This window comes from Bolinopsis microptera, chromosome 8 (genome assembly GCF_026151205.1).
Source record: "Bolinopsis microptera isolate Bmic1 chromosome 8, MBARI_Bmic_1.0, whole genome shotgun sequence".
NCBI lineage: Eukaryota > Metazoa > Ctenophora > Tentaculata > Lobata > Bolinopsidae > Bolinopsis > Bolinopsis microptera.
The window spans coordinates 4,439,354-4,459,328 of record NC_087079.1 but is presented as its reverse complement, the minus strand read 5'-3'; the positions used below and the strand labels follow the sequence as shown (position 1 = coordinate 4,459,328).

Here is a 19,975-nt window from a genome sequence, read left to right as displayed (position 1 = left end):
TTCAATCAGGTGACCCCTGAGAGGTCGCTAAAATCTCAGTGTAGTCGGGGTTATGTGTTTAGTCAAACTGCCTCCTATATAATATATATATAGGTTCATGTTTAGTCGATTCGCTCTACCATTGGTCCGTGTTCAGTTGACATGCGCTTCCATTGGTTCAACCCTAGCGGATCTTGTGGAATATCGCGACGTTTTTGTCTCGCTGGTCAATTCTTTAAATTGACCATGCTTTCTTTAAATTCGTTATTCAAGACAGGGTTATTTTTTGCCGTTTTGGCGCTGTAAAACACCACCTGTAATCAGAACATAACGCCGACGAGCCCCAGTCTACAAATAGCATTTAGTTTTATTGTCCCGAAATTAAAGTTGTCTTATAAACGTTAATTCCGACACAATTAAACGTTTATTTGTTCACCCAGCCTGGCGACATTCCCGTTTGTGGCATTCCAATAATAACCCAGTCTAGCAGCTCCGGCTTGACATGTACGGTCGTGCAACAGACGGAATATTTCTCGATATATTTAACGCATTTAGTTTAATGTCTAAAACTGAATGTTTGCTGGGTAGGTCAGCACAACAACTTATGTCACCATCTTCTAGACTCGAAAGACCTGGCGTCAGGCCACTGTCAGGTTATGTCGCGGACTACTCGCTCACTCCTGATACGTGTACACGCAATATATCCGTATATTTCTATTATCGTACACGTATTATTCAACACTTTGCACCGGCCGAATCCTTACAAGCCCACCCTTCATAACTCGCACTATATATTCTCCTGATACTGACATCCTATTGGTTGATTTACATCACGTGGGCAGATTCCTGCACGCTCATTGGCTGGTTCGTTGATCACATGACTGAATCACAGCCTGTCATTGGCCGGACAGAAGCCCAGGTGTTGTCGGTAATCTGATACGCTCTCTACAGCTCGCTGTACAGTCTGATTATGTTAGAGCTCTTCTGCTCGTTGCTTACTTACCGCTGCTGCCCAGCTGTTACAGCTTCCTAACCGTCTGCATGTTCCGGCTGTGTTTCCAGTTTGTTCTATTTCCCGGAATATCCCTTCAGTAACTCGTTCTGATCTTCCCGGCGAGTTTGCGAGGTATTCTTAAACAGTGGGTATTAGTGGCTCTAAGTATTTTATTTTGTTATTTTTAATGATTGCTACCATTAGATGATTCGTTTATGTTGCCCTGGATACAAATTGGTGAGATAATCGTTTCAATGATCCGTTGATATGAAAAGGCGCGTGACCCTGCTCTGTGGTTGTGAGTGATCACATTCACACAGTCATTTCACGCTCCTCTTTTCTAATTCTATTTCTGTTGAGATTTGCCGCCCGTTGGTCTCAGATACCGTTATTATCGATCCAGGGAGTCAGCCAGGCGCCAACATCAATACCAGTCATATAATAGCAGTGATATCAGTTACTGTGGATGGTTTGGTATGGAAATCTCCCGATTTATGGTTGTTCACGAACCACGTCAGTAATATTATGATCTCACATCCGCCTTGGTTAGGAATGTAATTCTCCTCTTTGTTACACCCTCTCTCCGACACACATTACACACCCACCTTGGCATCTTACCTCACCGGGTAACGTAGCTGACCAAGTTACCAGATTACCACACACAACGTGACCTTATCTTAACATCACCTGAGCTGGTGCTCGGTGTCGTATGACCTGAACTTGTAGCCTGAGCCGTCTCGCTAGGAAGTTGAATTTGTTTGTTTTGTGTCCCGCTCCTTCTCTGTTGCGTCGTTGTGAGTGTGTCTCTTTTGCGGAATAAAATTCTTTTATGGGTTATTATTGGTGTTTCCCGCTGTGGATTTTACCCGAGGTTTTTCGAGTTGAGGTATCTTTAGTTTATGCTCTCATAGAATTTGAGGTTAACGTTAATTGTAGCTATTACGCAATGTCTTTCTGAACCACTAGTTGAACACATTCGCACTCACAAAACACGCGGATGTCTCTTTAATTGCCGGCCCAAGGTTTAATTAATACCCTGTTAATCGCAACCCTGACATCCTCTATCTCCTCTTCAAATCCAGCTTTCTTTTTATCCCATGCCATTGTTTTTGTTTCCAATTTTCATGGCAGTTGTACAAGCAAGTACTACGAGAGACACGGATCGTTAATATTTCAGTGGTCACGTCTCGCAGCTCTAATATTATATATTATTATGATATATAGAGATATTTCGCCCGCACATGCCAGCTGGTATAGATAATTTGTAGAAATTAAAAACCGTACATTGGGCAGTCACGGGGGTGACCGAGGCGGTCTCGTGACCTTGCAGGCTGGCTCACGTGAACCCCAAGTGTTAATTCGGTTTGGGAGCTTTAGCTTTATCTGTCTTCGTAGGTACGCGTATGTACGGTTGCGCTAATTCTCTTGGTTTGAGCCCCTATTCGTCTCTTGACGGGCCGTTTGCTGAACTACCCTCTGTGTTGGATAGTTTCTACTCCCGCCCATTTTCTGGACTTGAAAAATTTTATTGTTTCTAGACCCGCCTGTTTTCTGCGCTCAATTTTCTGAGCAGGACAAATCATTTGTTTTTAAAATTGCCTATTTTCTGACTGTGGTAGCTAATATAGTCGCCTACTTTCTTTGGTTAATTGTTTCTGAACCGGCGTATTTTCTGAGCAGGACGAATTATTTTGTTTCTTGACCTTCCTATTTTCTGAGTTTATGAGGTTAAATAATTTGATGTGCTTATTAGTCGCTATATGGTCGTTTTTCTTGTTTCTTTGGAGCCAGACATTTTTTTTATTACTAGACCCTCCCATTTTCTGCGCTCTTATTTTTCTGTGTGCGACAAACTTTTTTGTTTCTTGAATAGCTTATTTTCTGCGTATGTTAGTTTATTCTCATTTTGTTTTGCGCTCAGTTGTTTTGTTCTAGCTCTGTACTTCTGGTGGAGAAATTCTCTCGTTTTTAAGTGCTGAATTTGGCCGAATTAATCTTCAAATCCTAATTTTGCGATTTATCATTTATTTCGTGACAGTTGACCACAGGCGCCATTTTATTGTTAACAAATTGTTTTGACGGATTCTAAATATTCTTTTGCTTTTCTATTAGTCTTCTTTAGAACACCTTTGCCCGGAGATCTTCCTTCTTTTCCTTATAAAGCTTCTCTTTGAAAGCACCTTACTTACTTCACTTTCTTACGCCCATCATATTTGCTTGCTCCAACAACAAGTAAACTTAAATCAGCAGTGAACAAGCACTAACTTTGAACTGCAAAAGCTCTGAGCTCATTTAGCAGTTGATGTAACAAGCTTCTCTCCCCTACCCTCGTGACACGCGTCCTTGTTAAATTTGATATGCACTGAGAGCAGTCGGGCCAGCTCCAACATGATGAAACATTATGAAACTCTGTGATATGATTAGCCAGACTCTTGCATGACACTGGTCTTATAATATATCTGGAATGGTATTAAGTAAACACTTTGAAATCATGACGGGGGGATTATATTCAAATTGTTTATCCCCGATGTTGTTTGTTTAGCTTGTGTAAACACCAGCTGGTCTGTCAGCCGCAATGTTGTGTCTGACCTTTGTGTTACGTTGATCATTGCTGCTTCTCGCTATCGCATATAATTTATTTTGCCCTGCCATGTCACCCGGCTTGATATTTCTCTCAATTTTCTCGCCATAGCTGTCAAACTTTAAAACTGGCTGTCATTGCTCTCGATGCTCTGTATGTAATTCCAGAAAATTCCTGAAATCCGGAAACCTGTCAAGAATCTCGCGAGCGTCTCTCGAGAGCACTCCTTGATTCAGTTTGTAGAATTTCTGGCATGTTATTCACTGCTAGCCGACTTTCAATTTTTTGTGGGTCATGTGACCACATTTGTACCCCGTTTTGCTGCGGGCGGATATTTGTAAAGCCCGAATAGTTGACCAGTACAACGAGCCGCTAATCTCTTGGCAATTTACACGCGTTTCTGTCGTCTCTGATACGCTCGCATTGTATCTACCTCTCTTACTGAATATTCTGGAATATTCTCACGTGTATTTCGGTGTCATGGCAACATCACTCCACGTGGTCCAGTAGCCGTTGTCATGGCAACCCCACGTGGTACAGCACTTGTTGATAGCCAGTAATTATAATACAACCTGTTGTCAGGTCGCTATTCAGTGACTCTCCTTTCCCTGCGGTAGCTACCAGCTTGATCCGTGTCTTTCCTTATTTGGTCAACACGTGATGTGACGTCATGTCACGTGGTGTGACGTCACACATTTCCCCCTGTGATGTGCGGCATGTTTTAACTGTATAATGTTCGTGTTGTTAACAATGACTGCAAGGTTTCGCCTGGCAGGAAATAGTTTTGCTACACTCTTCTCGCGAGGGAGAACTTTTCACTTTGTGTGTGTTTGTGAATTGTGAACTTTATGCGGCTTTTTTATCTGTATTCTTGAATCCGCTTCGAAATTGAAACAGAAGCCTGCTCCATGTGACAAATTGGTTCACTGTATTTGTCGATTAGGGGTCATAGGAGATCATTAATTCATTTATTACTGCCATGTTACTGCCACATTTCAGAACACCGTTGCTGTATTACCTTGTGTCGGTATGTGCAATGACAGAAGTATTTCTCATCATTTCAGTAGCTGTTAATTAGTCTAATTGCTATTTAATTGGCCTAATTGCTCGCTAACCACCGGGCCCATGTGATCACGCACCAATATATTGCCGTAATTCTAACGGCAGTGTGATAACCTTGACAGTCGAGTCGTTGTGCTTCTGTTCTGCTCTGTTCTGTTGTAATTTGTGGGTGGGTAACTTGAGCGGTGGGTAAACCGGTCAGTTTACCCACAAATATGCCTAAACTCACTTTGTTAGGCGGTTTGTTGCTGAAACACTGGTTATTAGTGTAAGAAGTTGTAATACTCCGCTCTGTTGTGACGTCAGAAAGCGTACAAATGACGCAACTCAGTTCCTGACACACCCTTACCTCACATTTAGAACCCTCCAAGATCACTTGGCTGCACACATTTAATAATTATACCATCTATCTCTCCAAGTAGTATATAGCCAGTATAGTAGTCAGTAGTTGCATCTGAATATATCGATTAAGCGCTGATATGCAGTTCAATATTTAGTACTTACTTTGCATAATTCAGAGTCTGATTGTCCTAGACGTACTCTAATATACAGGTTGAGATGGTCGACTTATCAATTCAGAATACTTATCTCCGCCCGCTTGTCTGTTATTCCGTCCAAACAATATGTGATTCGCCGCCAACCTCCTCCGCCCAGAATAAATGACGTGCATTGCCGTGCCTGGTACTCTCTGTCGACTGGCGCAATTTTACAGGACTGCAGAGTTAAAGCTCGCCGATTTCCAATAATGGTTTCTTCAGTTCCTTTGTGAAGACGCTGCTACGTAGGCGGTGGCTGTAGATATGGTATTCCCAGGTCTATTTTGTTGAGTGCTACGGTTGAAGTTTTGGTTTTGCGTTGCTAGAAGTTCTGTCAAACCATGTCATTTGGCCCGTTGCCTCTTTTTGGTTGTGTACTAATCAGGCACACCCTCACAAACGAGACATCAGCTCTTAGCACCCCGTTGGAGGCGTTAGCTTTAGTAAGTTTTTCTGTGTTCTGCCAATCTCGTGACCCATTCCTCGTCTTTCGTTTCACATCAAATTATACAGAAAACTCCGGCCAGCTGCTCCCTGGAATTTGTAGCCAATAAACGCCTGTCCCTTAGCCCACGTGCCTCTCTCGCCCAATCACATTAATTCATCTGCCCACGTGCTCCTCCTCCTTACTAATCAGATTGCTGCATTTCTCCACGTGATCGTCGCAAAGCGGGACGTCTCTTTCGGACAACTCAATCTCTATATTAAATTACCTTATCAGGAGACACGAGCAGCTGCATTATAATATATATCCAGAAAAATATACCAGCACATCGCTGTACACTAATAACTCTCGTCTGAGACCCCCTATTGGTGCACGTGACACTTCTTCCTGCCTTCTGATTGGCTGACAGTAGTTCTAACTGTCCTCTGATTGGTACACAGTCCGAGGGGGTATCGGGTATCGATAACGATGATTCTACACGGAGTATAATATACAACGTGTTTTCCTAACCTCATAGGAGGTTCCCCTCCTGAGCTGTGTGACCTGTAGTTTCCGTTGTACGTAATGCGATCTGAACGTTAACCCAATATATGAGCTGACAGGAGAGTTGTGTGCTGCACATTTATTATTTACAGTTGAGTCGTTTAGAGTCTAGTTTGTGTGTCTGCTGCTGGGCTCAGCATGTTGTAATACGCTTCTCTTGATATGGTCCGATTGGGGTTGGCTTGCTCTCAAGAAATCTCTCCCTGTCACTTCGTTATCCGACTAGTTAACCGATTGAGCAGTTTTGGCTTGATTACTTCCTGGAATAATGGCTTGGAAGTGGTATCATGAGAAACTTTGACAGCCTATTCTCTTTAACCTTTCTCGAAACCGTTTAGATACCTGCCTGCGATTTTTAGGATATTGAAAATTGTGACAGTGTTCAGTGAAATTTTCGACAGTTTAAGATTTGTCCGTCTTGAAGAATCCAATCATCCCAGATTGAACTCTCCCCGAACTCTCGCAATTAAATACCCTAACTCTTGAAGCTGTCTCGCGTACATCTGATAGTGAAATTTAAAAGCAAGCTTTTGATGCAGCATTAGGAGCCAGATAACGTAACACACAAATTCATGTTTCTCTCAGTTATCACACGATGAATTTAACCACTCTGTGGGGCCCGCAATGTGGGCTGAGAGTCTGGTGCAACCTAACCTAATTAAAAGTGATCACGTGTCAGGTTCAATATCACAATCCCATCACTCTGAATACTCAGGAAATGTATTACATCACCCTCACAAATAGGCCGCCTGGTTGATGGTGTATTTAGAGTTGGGGTGATGTAACACCAAACATTCAAATATCGCCGCAATTTCCCAGATATCGCCAATTTTTCTTACCTTTTGACATCTGCAGTTTGTGATTTGTTTGCTGCTAATTGTTCGTTGTTTGATATTAAGTTTCGACCGTGAAAGGAAGAAATATGGTCATTTTCATTGGAGTAGGATGTAGGTACCTTTTCCTTGAAATTAATTTCCTCGGAACGGAGTGAGTGTGACCGATATATGAAACAAGTCTCCTTGCTTAGCTTTCTTTTATTCATCCCATTTCCTGGCGTCTAGTCAATTGGCTTGGTGCCAATGAAATCTCCCAATCTGCACCACGTGACGAGCATTGACCAGTCAGAGCAGTTGTTTTTGCTTCTTGATGGGTTTATACTTTTTTCTACTCTGATCATGTTATAGTACATTGTGTGTAGTTTTTTGTGTCCGACAGTGTAATCCTAAAATGTTTCTGCACATTGTTGCTACCATTGCGTAAAATATTCTTTTATCTTTAACGCGTAATATTATAATGTAGTGTGTGCAGTTTAATGTTACACTACTCTTGATCTGTGACCTACTCACATCTTATCTTTTCCTTGAGTATCTACTGTTTTAGCTTCTGCCTGGCGTTATATTTATGAAGGAGCACATGCGTTGCTATTTCAGAAAACTCCGCTATGATGCCAGAAACTTTCATTCGCTCTATGTAACACCCTCTGTAACGCTGTCTGTAACACCCAGTATACTGGCATACAGCTAGTTTTGTGGTTCTGAGTTTCCGCTTTATGTTCCATTTGTTCCGTGTCTTGCTAATCTGCATCAGCCAATTTTATCTCTTTTTCTACAGTCCATTCCACACAGCTATCTACAGTCTAATTCCGCTAATGTTAAAAGTTAAAACGCCCTGTCTCGAATACTTCGAGTGTGCTGTGAGTGTCGCTGTCTCCCGTACTCATTGATGTTGCATGTTGCCCGAGTTGTTGACAAGACGACTGTCTTGCTCTCTCGCTACCTGTTACAGCGTCACTCCGCTCTCTACCCGCACTATACACTGTCACCAAGCTTTATTTCTAGAGTACTGAGGTTGTATCACCCGTCAACTTACATCCGTGTTGTATTTTGGCACGATGCAATATTAAATAATACCTTGAAATGGTTCCTGTAATTAGCTGTACTGGGTGACTTTATTGTTACTCCCTCCATTCTCGAGTTATCGAGTCAGGTCGCGTTAAACGTGATATTTAAATTCTTCAACGGAAACCTGTTCAACAATTCGCGTCACATTCTAATAAGCATTACCATAAAGATAAAAGGTTTCCTTTTCCTATAGCGGTATTTAAGGGGTTCCTTCACTTTTAGTCCGAATCTTACCGAATCTCAAGCCTCTCAATGATATATTTACAAAGGGCATGTAATCCTGTGTAAGAGGTATTTATATTTTGTACCCCTAATCTCTCTAAATTATACATTTCCTGCTCCAATACACGGCATTTAGCTTAGCAACATTGTACACTGTACAGCCCCCAAGGGTCGTATCGTCCTCTAAAATACACACCATCACCCCACGTGACTATTGCCATAGCAACCCACATTACGCTCCCACCTTGACCTGATTGGACAGTTAGCGCGTACATATTCGGAGGCAATTAGAAAGAGAGCTGCCTGGGGGATATTTGATATATTTACTTGTACATCTGATATGGTCTTATTGCGGCTAATAATCGGCTATCACATGATATCCGACCTATCTGGTGCCACCTTACCCAATAATGAGATATTTTACCGAAATCAAATCAGATATGTACAGATACCCCGCCTGTTTAGCTCGATATCAGACCGTTTGCCATCTTGTCGTTAATTGCTGCTTCTCTTGTGCTCTCCCATTGTTGTTGTCGTAGTGACCAGATATATATCTCTTAGAAAAACATAACGCTCTATATATAGGTCTTACGTCTGAATTTCCTGCTTTTAAATTCGATAGATAAAGGAGAACTTCACTTCCCCACAAGCCATAACTCCTAATATAATAGTAAATACATCGTACACACTACACACATTAGCGCAGCCTATTATATTCATGATCTCGGCCATTACGTGGCTCTGGCACCCACGTGACTGCCATAGCGCTCTCCCATAAGTCTATATCCGGGATGCTGACTTCTTATTGGCTGGAACGTGATCATAATGTATATCCGTGTTAGGAGCGCTCTGTACATTACTACGAGGCTTCCTTGGAGAGCACTCTCTCTGTATATCTCTCTTTGTTGTTGCTTGTACTACGGTTGAGGCGGGGATAACATCCTGTGTTATTAGACTGTTACTTGATACCATTCATAAGCTACAATCCTACATAGTATTATTCACTCTCCTACGGACTAAAGCTTTCCATTTCGTTCATGTTCTACGTTTGTTCCATAAATACAAACTTGCGTGCTTCACTTGTATCAGTTCCTGGGATTATCTAAGCTCCACTCAGCAAATGTTGTACTATACCCCGTTACTACTACTGTACCCCGTTCTGTTACTGATTCCCATTCCACTGGTCCCCGCACTCTCTCCACACCCCCCTCTCATGAGTACAGCCAATACACACTCTCTCTACAGCCCTGCCGCCCCACATGTGGTCTGTATATTACACACATTAACGTCTAGTTTAGTCACTACTATTATGGTACATGTGAGTGTGGAGTCTCTCAGTAGCACCCCCTCGTTACACTCCCTCATTATCTATACACACCGCATATATTATCCCTCCGTAAACATAAATATAGCCTCCCCTACGTCAAACAACTTACAATTATAACCTCTGGTTACTCCTTCATAATATTTATAACTCTCTCCAGTATATTCCTGTGTCTCACACAATAGGTTTATCTCTCTCTCTCTCTTAAACAAGGTCCCCAGGTACTGTTTGTAATAATATTTATGTGACGTGGTTATATGAGGCGTATATAATGGTCACGTGGTTTGTGAGTCATGTGAGGTTCTCTCTCTCTCTCTCTCTCTCTCTCTCTCTCTCTCTCTCTCTCTCTCTCTCTCTCTCTCTCTCTCTCTCTCTCTCTCTCTCTCTCTCTCTCTCTCTCTCTCTCTCTCTCTCTCTCTCTCTCTCTCTCTCTCTCTCTCTCTCTCTCTCTCTCTCTCTCTCTCTCTCTCTCTCTCTCTCTCTCTCTCTCTCTCTCTCTCTCTCTCTCTCTCTCTCTCTCTCTCTCTCTCTCTCTCTCTCTCTCTCTCTCTCTCTCTCTCTCTCTCTCTCTCTCTCTCTCTCTCTCTCTCTCTCTCTCTCTCTCTCTCTCTCTCTCTCTCTCTCTCTCTCTCTCTCTCTCTCTCTCTCTCTCTCTCTCTCTCTCTCTCTCTCTCTCTCTCTCTCACTCTTCCTCTCTGGTGTGATCTGTTATACGGACATGTTGAGACTTGGGTACTTGCCAGGCTTGCTCAGACTTGGTTGGGTGCCAAGGGTAGAGCAGTTAACTAACAGCTATTAGTGCTCGGTATAAGGTGACGTAACGTCGCCACTTCGCTCCCTCTCCGCATATACTAAGTCATCAATAGTTGTCACGTGACATACACTAAGTCATCACATTCTTGTAGTGTGGCTGGCAGGACTTGGAACTGCAATGCTCTAGTGTCAATACATTTACTTGTCAGTTGTTTGGCGTGTTGGCTTGGGTTGCTTTTTGTTGACGTTTCTCGAACTGGCATGGTGTTACCTAGCCACTCCTGGTTACTCATGGTAACTCCTGGTTACTCCTGGTTACTCCTAGTTACTCCTAGTTACTCATGGTAACTCCTAGTAACTCCTGGTTACCGTTATTTGTGCGCTGGTTACTGCTTTTTGTTGGTACTTTGTACTGCTCTTCTTGAAATATTGGTTGTACACATTGACACTAGTGTAGCTAGAATTAGGCATTACGTATAATGAGATTATCGAACGTTATCCGTTTCATTCTGTGTTATCTCCGAGCCGGCAGGTATCCGAATAATTAAGTAATCGGAATTTGGGCCGGAAATTGATGTATGCTCAATTCCACTGCTGTGCTCCATTTTCTCATAATTTAGTTTGTGTTATTTTGTACAGTCTTACACCCCTCGTGACAGCCCATACTATCACGTGACAGCCCATACTATCACGTGACAGCTCACACTATCACGTGACAGCTCACACTATCACGGGATATTTCGCACGTCCCTACACCGTCATTCTCCCGTGTACTGAAAATCAGCCCGATTCTCTGCCATTGTCTTGAAATTCTCATCCAGGTAGCCGTACATTAAATCCTGTTCTCTCGCCCTTTGTTTCCATTGTTTCACCATAAACTTGGCTCGAGTATCCACTCTAGTGATCTCTTGAGAACGTGTACCCACGTGACCCCACGTTTATCTTTAGTCTGGAGCCTGACAATGCTTGCAGCACGTGGTCAATACCCTTCACATATCACCTCCGATAAGCATGTACCGTGGTAGATCAAGTGATCGTGGTAGCACGTGACTTTGTGGGTGGTAGCACGTGACTTTGTGGGTAAAACGCTCTCAACCGGCGGTGATTTTATTTTGCTATAATAGAAGTTATAATTTACTTCGTGATAGTGTCAGTCTGTTATGGTCTGTTGAATTCCTTCTCCTAACATATCAGCAGTCAGCAGTTCGTATGTGTTAGTTCGTACCGGTTCTTACGTGTTTTGTCATGAAAGTTTAGTTTTGTTAGTCACGTTTATAGGTAATTGCTTAAACCGGTGTCCTGTTCAGTGATCATGCTGAGAATGATAGTACCAATCTACATTTTGTGACTTCCAAGCATTTTTCCTCTTCATTTTCAATCTTGCTTGATATAAATTGGTGTTTGTTTGGAAGTTCAAAATTGCTTGGTACAATCACTTAGCTCAGTTTAGCTGTTGATTAAGTAGCGATGAAGTGGGGTCAGTGTTTTACTCGAGCGTCTGAACTTGTTTCCAAGGGAGAGTGAACTCTTTCAAACAAACACTACGTTATATCAAACTTGATTTAGTATAGGTCCCTATGTTAAGCTGGACGACGTGATTACTACGAGTTGACGGTGTCTCTTCAGAGAATTTGACTTTATCTGGATAGTATCTCGGCGTATCCAGATCACTGTATCCTGGTAATTCTACCTTCTTCTTGAACCGCAAAAGAACAGACTGTGAGAGTTAGTATCGAGATATTGATAGTATCTGGTAGATACCCCCGCTTCATGATCCCCAGACTCTTATTATTCTTGTTCACTTCAGTGAAATGTCTTACTGTCTTTCACCACACCTGGAGTGTCCGGGTCCACCCTACTGCGGATCCCCGGTTAGTCGCACAAGAACTCAACATGGTGTATCTAGGTCGGATAGGTAGCCTGCCGCACCACTATCTATTCAAACACGCCACCTACCCTCGCTACTCTCCCCATCATGGAGCTGACGTGACTCACCGAGTGCTGGCACACAGGCACGTCCTAGAGTCCGTCCAGCAGACGCTGCTAAACAGGCGGAAGCGTGAGTTCACTGACCAGCAGGTATATTTCCAGTTTAAAGACCCCGAGTTTACAAAACAGTGGTACCTGGAGAAGGACTATAACAATGTGACAGGGGCCTGGTTACAGAATGCAACTGGTGACGGTGTGGTTGTTACCATTCTAGACGATGGTTTGGCGCACGATCACCCTGATTTGAAGCCGAATTATTCACAATGGGCAAGCACAGATCTGAACGACCGTGACCATGACCCTAAACCCAGGCCAACAAACGAGAACAAACATGGAACACGCTGCGCAGGCGAGGTAGCCTCTGTGGCTGATAACGAATATTGTGGTGTAGGAGCAGCATTTAACTCTAAGATCGGAGGTATCAGAATGCTGGACGGTGACGTGACTGACGCAGTCGAAGCCGAAGCCCTGGGCTTCAACATAAGTTATATTGACATATACAGCGCGAGCTGGGGACCAGATGATGACGGTAAAACAGTGGATGGTCCTGGTAGTCTGACTCAAGCAGTCCTGAAAAAAGGTATTGAGCATGGACGGAACAATCTGGGCAGTATATATGTGTGGGCCAGTGGTAACGGGGGTACGTCTAAAGACAGCTGTAACTGCGACGGGTACACCAACTCAATATGGACTCTGTCCATTGGCTCGGTGTCTGAGTTAGGCACAAAGCCCTGGTACGCTGAGGAATGTAGCTCCACTCTGGCTGTGACATATTCCAGTGGGAGCAGCAAGGAACGGCAGATTATTACCACCGATCTGGACGCTAAGTGCACTGACCGGCACACAGGCACCAGCGCCTCCGCACCGCTAGCAGCAGGGATATTCGCACTTGTCCTGCAGGCTTATCCTGGCTTATCCTGGAGAGATCTTCAACATCTTGTTGTGAGAACCAGCAAGAAACGGAACCTGGATAAGGGTGCCTGGACCAAAAATGGTGCTGGCTTCAACGCTTCCCACAAGTTTGGTTTTGGGGTTATCGACGCGGGCAGCATGGTGGCATTAGCTCGAGTGTGGAACAACGTCGAAGATAAGCGTATCTGCAAGGAAAACCTAGAGAGGCCAGAACAAACAATCTATCCAGGTCAAGTAGTGGTATACAGCGTGGAGAGTAGCGGGTGTAATGGTGATATCCTCAACTTGGAACACGTGCAATGTGAGGTATCTACTGGTAACACAGTCAACGGACTTGCTAAAAGAGGAGACATCTCCTTATACCTTACCTCTCCCTCTGGTACCCAGTCCAACTTACTAGCTCCCAGAACTTTCGATACCAGCACCACTGGCTTCACTGCCTGGCCCTTCATGACTGTCCATAACTGGGGGGAGAGCCCTCGGGGGCTGTGGAAACTCACAGTGAAGAATAATGGGGTGGGTGAGATAAGTTTCATGTACTGGAGACTAATCCTTCATGGAACCAAATCACTGCCGGAGATGAGGGAAACAGGCAGGGAAATATTGGCGAGTAAGGATATAGCTAGTAACTCTTTCTTAAGAGGATCCAGGAACCAGGCTCATAGCTTGATTGTTCAGGTCCTCCTCACAGTATTTTATCCTGTGTTGGTCGTGCTTTTTTATTGAAATGTTTTGAAGTTCGGCACTAGTTGTTTGTGGAGCAAAATAAAGCAGACTCGATTGAAGGAGATTTAATCAAAGTGGTATCAGTTAAAGTGGAGTTTTGAAGTGGGAGTCATTTGAATTAGACTCCACTCAGAAAGTTGAATTAAAGTCGAGTCATTTTTCGTGTTCGGTGTGTCCAGTTGAGCTGGTGAGATATTTGTAAATATTATATATTTTCATAACTGGTAAGGGCTATGTCTTTTGTATCGTATATGATAGGTTTTTAGAAGAATAAATTATTTATCGCGATTGAATTAGAATTTGTTTTGAGAGTTAGGCAATTTTATTTAATAACTCATGAGAAACATGAGGAATTTTATGAGCTTGCCTTGTAGTATGATTTATACGTGAGTTTTGAGAAGCAAGTGGAATACAGTAGTAAATATTGATTAATGATATATTAATGATATATTAATATAATGATAGTTCTCAATGCGGATGGAAGTTTCTGGTTGGATGTTGTGGATTTATCATGTATTCTTTGTTATTTTTGATAAATTCTTTGTGTCTAATATGAGAGAAAGGTGTTTACGGAAACAAACAAATATGAAACAAGTTCAGAGGTTCAGGTTAACATTGCTGAGCAATTAATAGGACTTATTGGTTAATTAATTAATCGATTAATTAAGTAATTTGCTGCGTGTACGTTACACTCTCCCCCTTGTAATCCATCTTACTGCTTTCACTGCTTCATATCATTATTTAGTTATCTATAACCTTATAATATCCATTTTATCTGTCATATTTTTACCACTGCGCTCAATTTGAATATTAATTAACTACTAATTACCCTAATTAACCAGTTCCCTCTCCACTAGATACAATGACAAGTAGCAGCAAGAGGCGGTACGTGGTGCCGAGCGCGTCGCCCCCCACCACCTCCGACAGCAGCGGTTCCGGATCCTCCTCTAGTGAGGATAACGATGCTAACACCCCCTCCATCAAGAAGAAAAGAAAGTGCACCAGAAATAAACCTAATTACAATGAGACTAGTAAGTTTGGTTTTGAGTTGGATTGATTGTTCTTAGATCTTTTACTTTGCTTTAGAAGTTCGTTTCCGGTGTAGGAATTTAAAATATTGCGATGTTGATCAACAATTTCGATTATAATAACATTCGATACTTATAATAATGATCGACAAAATAAACTTTGATCGATTAAACAATAGAACAACTCTAATTAGTAATCACTTTCAGCTAGCAAGCCGAACTTCAGGGAATCCTACGTATTCTCCACAGCCTTGGCCAACCTGGCAGCCAATGCTGTCAAACACAGGATGTGTGACAGCATTATCATATACCACAAGGGAATACCCAGGGAGCCGAATAGACTGACCATCAAGGTAAGGCTGAATAACTGAATTGCAATCTCATTTTGAGTAATGACTATTCGATTATCTGATTACGCTAATCATCTAAAGACCCTCCCTAAATATAGCTTCGCTCGTGCTCTTCCTTCCGATGTCTTGTATCGAAATTTGGTTACAGTGGCTGTAATTTGCCTGATGTTTCAAGAGATAAATGTAACCTTTTATTTCAGCCGCCCAAAGTTACCAGCAAGCTGCTGGCCACATCTTCCGTGAAGAACAGAAAACGAGAAAAGGAAGATGAACAAGAGGAAGAAAAAGTACATATTCATAGAGAAAATGAAAGAAAGAGGACCGTTAAACCTAAAACGAAACCAGATAAACTGGATAAACTGGATAAACTTGATAAACTTGATAAACTTGATAAACTTGATAAACTTGATAAACCAGATAAACTTGATAAACCGGAGAAATTGGAGAAATCTTCCCCCAACGAGGATCAGGAGGTTAGTTGATACATTATCTGTTCTTTATTCCAATCCCATCTCCCTTCTTCTCGTTCACATATTTTAGCAAAACAAACTTTTTGTCTTTCGAAAAAGTCGCATTCTTATTTCTAAGATCATATCTTCTTCAGGAAGCCGAAGTGAAGTACGCCAAGACAAGTAACGGCTCCATCAAGTCCCCCCTCACTCCTCCTCGTAGCCCCTCTACCCTACCCCTCTCGGCGGGAGACTACTCCCTCTCTGTCTCCGAGCGTATCAAATGTCGATCTCGAGCTTGCGCTCCAAAATTCTACGGCGAACCAAAAGAAGAAGGAACAGGCGAAGAGGTGGCCCCAGGATCGTCCTCTGTCGTGATGAGATCTCCACAAAAGAAACGTTCAAGTTCAGAGCGTTCAAGAGAACATTCAACTGAGCATTCAACTGAGCGTTCAACTGAGCGTTTGACCGAGCGATCAACCGACCGCTCAAGAGAGCGTTCATCTTCAGAGCATTCAGCTGAGCGTTCAATTGAGCGTTCAACTAAGCGTTCATCCGACCGTTCATCCGACCGTTCAAGAGAGCGTTCAAGAGAACTTTCAACTGAGCAATCTACTGAACCTTTAGTTGAGGCTGAGCGTTCACCAGAGAGGCCAACAGAGCGTCCAACCGAACGTCCAATTGAGCGAGGAACCACACCGGTAGCTCAACCCAGGGAGAACAGACGGAGATCAGCCGAAAAACCCCGGAGACAATCTAACGAACGGAGACAATCTAACGAGCGGTTAAGAGAGAGGAGATCGCGGAGAGACAGTATAGAGTCTGATGGTGAGAAGATCAGGAACATTTTAGAGAACTCAGAGAAGGGTATCACTATCAAACCTGATCAGACTGCTGTGATCTCCCCGGTTGAGAGCAAGCCTAACAAATCATTCAATCGTGAATTTTCAAAACCGAAAGAACTTCCACCTAAATCATTGAAATCGCCTAAAATGTCTAAACTCGAACCTAAATCAGTATCCCCAAAACTCAAAGAAGAATCTAAACCTGCAGTGGTCATTCCTAAACCTTCACCTGCTTCAGCTCCCAAACTTTCAACCAGACCTTCTCCACCAAAAACTGAAAAACCTAAGGTTCGGCTTAGCGACAGCGGCGGACTTTTTGAAGCAGCCATGTCTCAGAAAATTCGATCGCCTGTTCGATTAAAGAAGCAAATTAGTTCTGAAACAAAACCAGAACTATCAGAACCGCCGCTAACCCCAACCATCAGTGTCTCAAACGCTATTTCCAAGTTCAAGCCTGTGAAACAGAGCTCTCCCACTAAAGAAACTCCCACTATACCGACCTCTGAAGCTCAAGACCCCAACTTACCGAAGTTCAAACCCCTCCCTTTCTCTGGGAACACCAAGAAAAGCAAAACGTTCAAGTTTAGGACTCCGCAAGGTGCTAAGCACGAGATGAACTTGGTCGATTCCATCTTTTCTAACGACGCTAACTCTACTAACCCTCCAGAGGTATTAGTTTGATCCGATAATATTGTTTAACATTTGAATTTTTATTGAATTAAAGCTTTTCTTTGGCTTTGTTGGACCCCTCTCAAGATAGTGGAATATGGATATAATTAGGATAATTGACTGTAATTAGGATAATTAGCTGTAAATCACACAAAGTTTAAAATATTTATATTTCAGTTACCACCACGGATCAACAAATCCCCGACCACACCCCCTGTAATGAGCTCCAAGATCCCTGTCACTAAACTCTCCGACAAGCCCCCTCGTCCGGAGCTGGTTATGGGGATCCCTAACCTCCAGGGACCCAGCAAGCCTCCCATGCTGACTCCTGCTCACAACTCCATCTTCCAACACGGCTCTCTGCAACATATCATCAGGACCGGACCCCCTCCTCTGAGCTCCCCCAAGATCGCTGTTACCACAAAGTCTAACCATCTTGGTCTTCCTTCTAACAACATATCACCTACTGCTGTTATGAACGTAAGTTCATATTCATATATAAGTAATATATATATTACTTATTAATATATTGCTCCCTCTTCCAGAAACTATATATAGTTTCTGGAAGAGGGAGCAATATATTAATAGATAACACTTATAGATAACACTAATTGTATTCGTAAGATCAGCTTGCTTTAGCCAGTAGCATGAATAATTGTTTGTTAATATCGAATATTTTCTAATCCACACTTCTTCCAGGTCGCTCCAAAACGTGCCAGCAACGAACACCATCCGTCTAGCGGAGAACAACGGAAAAAGAAACGTTTCGCTTTCCCTGAAGAAGCGACTTCTCCCGTCAAGGTAACCTCTCCCATCTCCCCTTCCTCTCCCGTCACTCTGAAGGGGCCTGGAAGTTCGCGGGTCTCTCCCATTTCTCCCATCCAAACCAGTGTGGACAACATCCTTACCACTCCTATCCTGAGGAACGGACTGCCTCTGCACAAACCCTCTCCTAAAAACTCTCCTCAGAACAGGAGGTTGGACTTGCGAGCTGAGTTCTCAGGCAGAAGATCGCCCCTGGTTAAAGTCACCAACAACACTTCTCCTATCACGCCTAAAGCTTCCCCCTCCACAGTCGGACAGTTCTACCAGCCGAACGTGTCAGTTTCACTGAACTCTTGCTCGAGGAACGATATCAATCTGTCTGACAGTGTGTTAGAACACAGCAAGTTGTCAGGACAGCAGATAGTGAATCGCACACCCGTCGTCACCATCAACCATCAGACTATCTCAATCGACCATGAGAGGGGTAAGGAGGCGCCCAAACCACGGTTAACTGTAGAGAGCGACGCGTTCTCCAAAAAGCAGCAGCAGGAAATCTTCGCACGACAGCAGCTCTACTCCAGGGCGTTCTCTCCTTTCTCACTTCCCAACTCCATCCCCACAACAGCAGCCGGGAAACTGAACAAGCAGTTCGAATTGACACAGCAACTGATGCAGCACGACCTGGGATCGTTAGTTGACCTACACGGGAGGGCCGGGGAGAAAGAGGTGCACTCACAACCTGCCTTCCCCACAGCAGCTGCCCAGCTCCGGCAGCAGCCCAACAACCTCCAGAGCGCTCGACAAGGCCCCAGACAGCATAGTCCACGACAACGGACAATCCCTACGGAGCTGATCATGCAGCAAGGAAGGGAGCGGCTGTTGTCGCAGCAGCAGGAGCGGTTACTGGCTCAACAGCGGCAACACGCCGCCTCCTCAGTAAGCCGCGACCATCAGGTTCACAGCCCCTTATTCGCCCAGCGTCAAGAGTCCCTCCTTCACCGACCCTCGGGAGCTCCCAACCAGCATCTCCAGCACCTACCCTACGGCGGGGGCATGCTCAATCAGATCGGCTACCCTATTGGACTCAACCCGCAGCTGTACAAACAGCTTACGACGGATCCTGCTTTGACCCAGGTGACCAGCGCCAGCTTACTGCAGTCTTTAGCTGGGTATCATCAGCAGTTGCAGCTGGCGGCGGCTGCTGCTGGCAAGTTTGGACCACTTGCCCATCTCTATCAGAGTAACTCTAAGCCTAGCGACGATTCCAAAAACCCCAATCAATTTGGTGTTATTAGACCTTGACTGTTTTTATCGAAATTTTATTGCTTTTATCTTATTATGTATATTTTTGCTAGACATTATTTTAATGCAAACCAATTTGAGTTGATTTTCGTCGCAAGCTTTATGGAAGATGTAAAAATTAGTGTTTTTTTGCCTCCCAACAAAATGTGCTTGTTTTACTTGTATCGGGGGGGGGGGGGGGGGGGGGGGGGGGGGGGGGTCCAATGGCATAAATGGAGAATTACTCATAGGTTTTTCCATTTTCTCCATAGAAATAGTCTCCATTTTATGCCATTTTATGCCATTGAAAACCTGAAAAATTTAGAATTTCGAGAAAAATTATTAAAAAAAAAGATATTTTCGGCCAATAATGAACAGAGTATCATGAAAATACATGGAGAAAAGTGGTTGACTTAGAAAATGTTCGTTCCGAGTCATTTTCGATAAGTACCTCCCGTATCGAGAGCTCCCGATTCCGAGCTCGTGTTGCAAAGGGGAGGCCTGCCTTCCGAGATTGCATTACCTCGAGTCCAAAATTGTGTATCGAGGGGAAGGTGTGGACTTCGAAAAACCGAAAAAATATTTTCGGCCAATAATGAACAGAGTATCATGAAACATGGA

At 43.5% G+C, this 19,975-nt stretch overlaps 1 protein-coding gene across 1 annotated transcript; it reads left to right on the top strand.

Moving 5' to 3' along the window:
• The first annotated feature begins 2,703 nt into the window (after positions 1 to 2,703).
• LOC134820091 (uncharacterized) lies at positions 2,704 to 19,517 on the top strand. The gene is made up of 8 exons (XM_063830311.1): positions 2,704 to 2,715; positions 11,907 to 13,959; positions 14,825 to 14,998; positions 15,203 to 15,348; positions 15,546 to 15,818; positions 15,950 to 17,308; positions 17,486 to 17,788; positions 18,008 to 19,517. Exons 2-8 carry the CDS (start codon positions 12,111 to 12,113, stop codon positions 19,373 to 19,375), a joined length of 5,472 nt encoding a protein of 1,823 aa, XP_063686381.1. The 5' UTR covers positions 2,704 to 2,715; positions 11,907 to 12,110; the 3' UTR covers positions 19,376 to 19,517.
• The last annotated feature ends 458 nt before the right edge of the window (positions 19,518 to 19,975 follow it).